Source organism: Helobdella robusta, assembly GCF_000326865.2.
Source record: "Helobdella robusta unplaced genomic scaffold HELROscaffold_76, whole genome shotgun sequence".
Classification (NCBI taxonomy): Eukaryota; Metazoa; Annelida; class Clitellata; order Rhynchobdellida; family Glossiphoniidae; genus Helobdella; species Helobdella robusta.
In genome coordinates, this window is record NW_008705432.1 from 627,738 (window position 1) to 636,074 (window position 8,337).

General features: G+C 31.4%; 2 protein-coding genes across 2 annotated transcripts; one reads left to right on the forward strand and one right to left on the reverse strand.

The window, feature by feature from the left end:
* Window positions 1-481: 481 nt before the first annotated feature.
* Window positions 482-3,682, forward strand: HELRODRAFT_186178 (hypothetical protein). The gene is made up of 5 exons (XM_009031632.1): window positions 482-743; window positions 970-1,126; window positions 1,413-1,617; window positions 1,985-2,146; window positions 2,287-3,682. The coding sequence occupies exons 1-5, from the start codon at window positions 564-566 to the stop codon at window positions 2,549-2,551; spliced, it is 969 nt and encodes a 322-aa protein (XP_009029880.1). The 5' UTR covers window positions 482-563; the 3' UTR covers window positions 2,552-3,682.
* A 280-nt stretch (window positions 3,683-3,962) lies between these two features.
* HELRODRAFT_116221 (hypothetical protein) lies at window positions 3,963-7,923 on the reverse strand (the record flags this gene model as incomplete). Its single annotated transcript, XM_009031633.1, has 12 exons — window positions 7,786-7,923; window positions 7,446-7,499; window positions 7,100-7,227; window positions 6,910-7,028; window positions 6,597-6,749; window positions 6,030-6,399; window positions 5,726-5,866; window positions 5,306-5,430; window positions 5,029-5,195; window positions 4,751-4,786; window positions 4,369-4,465; window positions 3,963-4,151 (listed from the first exon to the last, which is right to left on the reverse strand). The coding sequence occupies exons 3-12, from the start codon at window positions 7,179-7,181 to the stop codon at window positions 3,963-3,965; spliced, it is 1,479 nt and encodes a 492-aa protein (XP_009029881.1). The 5' UTR covers window positions 7,182-7,227; window positions 7,446-7,499; window positions 7,786-7,923.
* Between the last annotated feature and the right edge of the window lie 414 nt (window positions 7,924-8,337).

An 8,337-nucleotide genomic window follows, 5' to 3' on the forward strand; every position in this document is an offset into this window, starting at 1 on the left:
TATGTTTGTATGTATGTGTATGTATGTGTGTGTGTGTTTGTTGGTGGCTGGGTGTGTGCGTGTGAACATTATCAGTAAGTTTGTTTGTTTTAGAGAAGAATTTTTTGTTACTATTTTCATTTCATTTAATTTCATCAAATATTAATCCATAATTGTAGCAAATTCATAAAATGCAACTTAAGCCTTTAAACATATATGTACTTAAATATGGATTTTTAACATAATTATACAAACATAAATATTTTTTAATATGATAGTATGTATGAATATATATGAATATATGAGTGTGTGTTTGTATGTAAAAAATATTTATGTATATAAAACTAATTAGTAAATACATATGTATGTTCATATACTTAGAATAACAATGCTTAGAATTAATTTTTTGTATAACGCTGTCAGCTTTCCATATTCTTCAAACATAAGATTAATATGAAACTTTTTTCACCGTAAATTTACCTTCGTAAGCGAACGCGGCTGATATTGTCAGAGATTTGTACTAATTTAAGAATTTTGACATTTTCTACAATAATAATTTTTAAAGTTTGGCAAATCTGTTCATTATGCGTACGCCATATTTCATAGAGCAGCAGAAATACTTCCAGGCGAATAACAAAGTCAAAGAATTCGCCGTCCATTCCTCGAAAGTTCACACTGTGGATTGGAATTCCGACGGAAAGAGATTGGCGTCCGGATCGTTCGACAAAAGTGTCGTCACATTCACACTGGATCGGGATAGATTGGTTTGTAATCATTTTTTTTTATTTTTTCTGTTTATTTTTTTGTAAATTTGTTTCAGTGGATGATGTAGTTTTTTTATATTCTATTCACTCACATATTATTCAAATATTTTATAATATTATATTTTAAATTTAAATAATATTATGTGAGGGTATTATATTTATCTCTATTGCCAGTAAAGGGTATACTAAACTTAAACTACATTAACTAAACTCTTTCCCTAACCAGACAAAAGACCACACATTTAGAGGACACACTGACAGTGTAGATCAGCTTTGCTGGCACCCATTCAATCCCGACATCCTTGCCACTGCGTCTGGGGACAAGACAGTTCGGCTGTGGGATGCCAGAGGAAGAAAATCTGTTGCTACTGTCAATACCAAGGGTCTATATTTTAATTATTTATTTGTCTATGTTATTTATTATCTCCTAAAAAGTTTCATATTTAAATTTTTCCAGTTTGTCAATGTTTATTTTAGTACTCACTTGATTAATCCCTTAGCTAATAAATGAATTTTATTTTTTAATATTAAATCAGTTATGTGTACAAACTATGTATTTGTATGTATGCATGCAATGTGTGTAACTGTTCATATGGTATGATAGTAGGCATGAATATGCAATACATACATGTATATATACATAATTTTCTTCTCAATCCCTAAATTTAGGTGAAAACATAAACATATGCTGGTCCCCGGACGGCCAAACGATAGCAGTCGGTAACAAAGAAGATTTAGTAACATTCATCGACGTGAAGAGTCACAAATGCAAATTAGAGGAACAGTTCAAGTTTGAAGTCAATGAAATCTCGTGGAACAATCAGGGAAATTTATTTTTTATCACAAGTGGCCAGGGCAGTGTACATATTTGGAGGTCTGTTTTTTAAACTAATTCACATTAGTATAATGGTTAAGGTGCTTGGCACTGCATTGCGTGTGTGTATTTGTGTGGTTTATAAATTCTCCTGTATTTACTTTCTATATGCTCTGTGCTTATTATTGTTGATATCTTTGAAAATTGATTAAGAGAAATTTGTTAGAGCTACAAAGAATACTGCCTCACTCTAACAAAGTGGATCAGTTTTACTATTTTTACTTTTGATAAATCATCTTTCATAAAAATTTCATAATGCAACAATCTGTTATTACATTCAATAGTTATTTAGAATACTTGAATATTGTAAGTTCGATTATTTCAATTTAAAGTATAAAAAATCAGAATGAATTTTTCTAACGCACAGTTACCCCGAACTGAAATCCCTGCACGCCATACAAGCCCACCCGGCCAATTGCATCTGCATAGAGTTCGACCCCACCAGTAGATACTTCGCCGTAGGGGGTGCCGATGCTCTCGTCAGCTTGTGGGATGTCGATGAACTGGTCTGTGTCAGGACTTTTACGAGGTGGTTTCTAATTTTAAAAAAATAAATCTTTAAAATGCTTTTTGGTTTGTTTTACTATGCATATTTTGAATGTGCAAAGTATTTTTTTTTCGTAATAATATTGGATAATTTTGTTGATAATAAATAACCCCTCCCCCAAGACTTGATTGGCCAGTTAGAACACTAAGCTTCAGCCACAACGGACAGCTACTGGCCAGTGCATCGGAGGACCTCGTGATTGACATAGCAGAGGTGGAGACTGGGGAAAAAGTTGCAGACGTGCCCTGCGACAGCCCTACTTTCACCGTGGCATGGAATCCGAAGAAGTTACTTCTCGCCTTCGCTTGTGACGATAAGGATAAGTTTGAAAGGGATCGAGATGCTGGGACTATTAAACTTTTTGGTTTGCCCGATAATAGGGACTGATGGATGTTAGGCAGAGATTGATGAATGGATCCGTGTGTGTGTGTGTGTGGGTTTGTTTGTATGCGTACATTCGTGTATGTGTTTGGTTGTAGAGAGAGAATGAGAAGATAGAGTGAGAAATAGAGGGAGAAATTGTTATAAATAATTATGGACGTGTTGGAATAATTTCATTTTCATGATAGTATGATGTTCCTGTTACATTTATATGATCTTTCATTTCATCCACTAAACATTTGGTTCTACTGTATGTAATTATAAGTCAATCAACTCAAGCCTGATAGACAGTTGAATGGCTGTATTGTAAATTGCGTTGTTTTAATTTCTGTTCAATTTAAAAGACTGTTGCAAATAATATTGTGGTATACTCGTGCATTGTTGTTTGATGACACGTACACACACACACACACACACACATTTATATATATTGGAATGAAAATTTCAAATAGAATATTGTAGCACATGTAAAAAAGTTAAATATTAAGAATTCGTTTTTTTCAAAATTTCATTTGAAGGTAACAAATTTTTTAAAAAATTGCAGCCCATCAAATGATGAAACAAAAAGCCACTATTTAAAATTAAGATCCAAATCTAAATTATAATAATTGTCTATATATTATTTATTATTTACACATCACTGCGATTTATTTAATTTTTACTTCATAAAACTTTAAAAAAACTTTTAATATCGTTATCTTCAGCTTTTTTTGACCTTTTAACCTTTCTGTGGACGGGGTCAAGAGCGTCGGAGTTATTTAAACAGCCGACACGTGTCGTTTTTGGGGACTTTTTATTCTTCCTTTGTTCTTTTTTCTTTATACTAAGAGGTGGTAAATGACTTTTGGACGAGTTTTGGCTAGTTTTTTTGTTATTGCAAAGCGTATTATTAATACTATTATTATTATTATCATGGCCCCCAGATGTTTTAATGTAGCTCAGTGTCAAGCATTCGTCGACATGCAAGTTTATAAGGTTCCAATCGGCACCTTTGGTCACCATCTTCTGGCATATTGGGCACTTTATTTTAGAATTTTCTTCACCGTCGTCGTTTCCGACATTGTTATCACCATTATTGTCATCATTAGCTTCTAGATGATAATCCATATTGACATCATTAAAACTGCTTTCATCATTCTTGTCATTATTATTCTTATTGTTAATACAGTCATTAGCGTCGTCACTTGTTTCATTCATCATGTTGTTGTTATTATTGTTTTTATTATTGTTATTATTATACTTGACCATCATCTCGGTGATTGGTTTCTGGAGGGATTCACTGTTCTGGAACGAAGACGCTCTAACGCCTTCGTGCAAAAAAAGAAGTAGAAGACTATAATTAATAATTATGATTTACAAAATTATTATAACAAATAATTATTTTCAATTAAATGAAAATTAAGATAAAAAAAAACCCTCAAAAAACATTCGGACCCATAAGCCTAATTTTCAATGACTGACTGACACAAACTCCTAATTCATCCTTCAGTAACGACATTGCGCACAGATAGATGGTGCAAAACTGATTAGTGTATGTCTGCAGAGTTTTGGCGCGAGTTTTTACCTCAAATTTCATCGTCTTTATCTTCAGAGTGATCGTTTTAGCCTGGTTTGAGAGAGAATCAGTATCCGAAATTGTCTTAAATTGGAGACACTCCATAGTTCAAGACGAATTGACTTGATATATTGAAGCGGATGTATTATGTAAGATAAGAAATATTAAGCAGTTAAAAAAAGGCGAAAATCGTTTAAATATAAGCAAATTAATTTATTTCGAAATAGAATAAAAATGAATTTAGATAAATAAAATCGAACTAACTTACAGATAACTTTTTCTCATTCAGGTCATCAGCCAACATTTGGCATAAATTTTTACAGATATTGCTAGCTACAGCAATATCATCTGTATCTTCAAAGGTTCTGAAAGGCGTTTTAATATTTTTAAATTTATTTGATTGACAAAGAGTGTTCTATTTCTGAAAAAAAACCTTTCTAAATTAAAAAGGTGCCTCACTGAGTTCAAAAGGGGCAGTTTGCTTAACTATTGAAAATACTAAAACACTTCTCTACAATTCTTCTAAGAATAAATGTTAAACAGAATTTAACTTACTTAATTACTTATTTAATTGACTAGTTAGTCGATTAATTAACTGCTTAATTAATTAATTAACTGAAACAAATTAAAACCAATAAATGGGTGGAAACCTTTCAACACTGAGTGATTTTCTATCACAGTCAACTCTAAAATAGAAACAATTAAAATATCAACGATCAGTTAATTAATTAGTAAATGGTACGATTAATTAATTAATTGGTAAAGTAATTAATTAATTTTTAATGAAAGAAACCAAAAAGTAACAATACAATTAGGCTGCAGGCCTATAAATACAAATTGAAACGAAGTAAAAACGTATATGTGGGTAGAGAAAACAAGACACCAACCCAAAAAAGACAGACACACACAGACACACACACACACAAACCTATCACAGAGATCATACCCAATACCCAATCCAACTCTAATGAGGTACCCAAAGGTACATTTGCTGTACAAACATTGCAATATCGATCTTTTCTCGATCAGCTGGCTGCACTTTTCAATTCCTAACGATTTTAACATCTGTTCTGTCACTTTGCCAATACCACTAATCTGCAGTGATGATGATAATGATGGTGGGGACAAGAATAATAATAATAACATCTAATATTTAGCACCTTCTTAAATAAAACAGGTCAATAAAGGTCCCGAATTTTTAGCACCTTTCTAATAGGCAAATCTCGAATGAAATTCATAACATCTGTCTTAGTTGAATGCACGACAAACTGGCCGTTTGGTTTGTTCATATCGGAGCATACTTTAGCCAGCATAGCATTACAAGCAATGCCTTATTTGGAAAGAAAAATTACGTTTAGTTTGAATAATTAATAATAATTAATAATAATAAATAATAATAATTAATAATAATTGGATGGTGTAATGGTCAGACTGCTTGGTTCTGCTGTTGCAATTGCACCAACTTGTCTATCAAGATAGTTTCGTGAAATGATAATTAGCCCAATTTATACATTCTATTGATTGTGACATTCTTAAAATAATCCGTATTTAACAGAATAATCGAAATCAAAAATCGAAATTTGTTAAAAAATCAATGGACCCTTGTTAGAAAGAACTTAAAAAACCTGCACTAGATGTCAAACCCGTTGCCTCGAATATTTTCTGACGGATTTCGCTAACTAAGACTTCTGCTATTCGGGATCTTTGGAAAATTCGTTGGCTTTCATCGGCAGCTACTGATGAAAATATAATCTTTGTTTTATATTCTTCGGTATTCAATTTATTTATAAAAAGATTGAATAGATAAATAGATGAGTAACAAGCTGTTTAATTAAATATTTCTTACTAACTTTCAAATCAATCAGAGTATATGTGAGAACGAAATAAGAATAAAATTTAAAAAATTAGACATAGAAAAAGTTTCCAAACCATCATCATCATCTTTATCATCATATTTGTCTTCTTCTTCATCATCATCATCATCGAATTTATCATCATCATCAGCAGCAGAAGCATCTTTCGTCATCATCGTCATCTTCTTCCTCATCACCATCTCTCCTCTCACTTTCATCATTCTCTCATTCACTAATTCCGTAATATCCATATAGGCCTCGTCCAATCCTACGCTGCAAAATTTAGAGTCATACTGTGATAGGACACCGTGCATGATACGGCTGTAGCGTTCATACTCCGGGTAATTGAGGGGCACGATGGTGAGATTGGGGCAGAGTTTTTTGCCAATGAACCCGGGCATGCCAGCCCTCACCCCAAATTTGCGGGCCGCGTAGTTCGATGTGGACTGTAGGGGTGTGTGATGGTTGTGGTGATGATGATGATGATGGTTGAAGGGATGAAAACCAAACCAAACCAAATCACCGAACCAGCAGCATCAACCAACAAACCAGCCGATTAACGTCAGCCAACCAACTATCCAGCCAATCAACATCAACCAACCAACATCAACAAACCAACACCAGCCAATCAACATCGACCAACCAGCATATGATTGCTGCCAACTGCCATGGGCACATGGGTGAGATGTGGTTTAGAGAGAATCTCAACAGCAGCATAGAAAGCATCCATGTCAAAGTGAACTATTGACCTGCCCAAACCTCTCGCTGATTCTAACTTTGATATTAACTCGTCTGCCTGTCTCGTTTAATATAAATAAAATAAAGTTAATTACAAATAAAGTTAATAAATAAACAAATGATTTGGCCCGTCAAATGAATGAATGAATGAATGAAGGAGAGAATAAATAAATAAATAAGTAAAATAATAAAAGCAATAATAAATTAAATCCCAGAACTATTTTTAGGCCAATTTTTTTCTGCTCCTCTGTGATTTGGGCCAACAGTTTTCTCTGATTTTCAATTTTAACTTTCAATATGCTTTCTTTTCTCTGCTCGTTCTCGTAGTATAAGGAGCCTAAAAATGATAATAATTATATATTATTACATTTTTTTATTATGAATATTATAATTAATATAATATTTTACCCTTGGAAGCATCTACAATAATTTTATTTATCGATTCCTTATCTAAGCCTTCCATGCCTGCCTTGTTATCGTTGAGAATCATCCTTCTTTAACTTTTTGTAACCTTTTTTTGGAGTATCTCTAGATTTCTAGGAAAAATTAGAAAATTTCTTTTCATATATAAAAAAAAATGAGTTTGTTTTTGATTAAATGAAATGAGATACATGACAAATCAATATGATAGGAATAAAACTGAAAAAATAGGTAAATTGCAAAATTAGAATTGAATGAATGAATGAATGAATGAATATATTAATTAATTGACTGAATTCCATAGGTAGGTAGTTGTCATACTAACTTAAGTGTGTTTGTTTGTTTTAGTAACTTTTTCTTCCTTGCTTGCTGGGTCGTTTTGTTGATTCTATTAAATATTATTATATATAATTAAATTTAGTATCAATTGAATTAAATCAGTCAATATAATTATAAATAAAATTAATTATAATAATTTCAATTAAATATTTTTAAATTGGTCACTAATCTAATCTAATCTTATCAAATCAGTAATCAGATTATTACTATCTTACAATCACCAGTGAGAATAAAAATGTAAAAATGAATAAATATAATATAATTATTATAAATATTAAATATAAATAAAATAAAATAAATAAAATAAAATAAAAAATAAAAATAAAATCCCAAACCCAAATCTAACCAAAATTAACTGAATTAAATCTTTAATTTGCAGTTTATTGACAATAAAAGCATAGTTAAATACAAAATCAAATTTAATTAAAAAAATTAATTTAAAAAATTTAGTTTTAAAAGACAAACTTTGACAAGATAAATTTCAAAACTGCGAGCCAAATATGACGAAGTTAACTTTTAAATTTTGATTAAAAGTGATTTGCATATAAATTAAATGAAAAACTGAGCTCACAAATTATATTTTGAATATAGTATTATATGCTCATGTTATATCATATTAAATCAATCAATGTATATATGTATGTATGTGTGAATGTATGTATGTTTGCTAGTATGTCTGTATGAATGCATTTAAATATGTGCATGAATGTCTGTATTTAAGTATGTATGTATGCATGTTTGCATGCATGTATGTATGTGTCTAGACTGTTCAAAATATTGTTTAAAAAGCATAGGAAAGCAAAGACAAGCAGTGATACTAATTAACCAGCTAACTAATTAGAAATCCAAAGATCCCAACACAATCTACCTATGTCCCATCCACCTTA

Excerpts from the sequence above, each read along its gene's own strand:
- HELRODRAFT_186178 (XM_009031632.1), top strand. The coding sequence starts at position 564 with ATGCGTACGCCATATTTCATAGAGCAGCAGAAATACTTCCAGGCGAAT. Across the intron at positions 1,127-1,412 it reads TGCTACTGTCAATACCAAGG|GTGAAAACATAAACATATGC; the intron begins GTCTATATTTTA and ends CCCTAAATTTAG. Across the intron at positions 2,147-2,286 it reads TGTGTCAGGACTTTTACGAG|ACTTGATTGGCCAGTTAGAA; the intron begins GTGGTTTCTAAT and ends CCCTCCCCCAAG.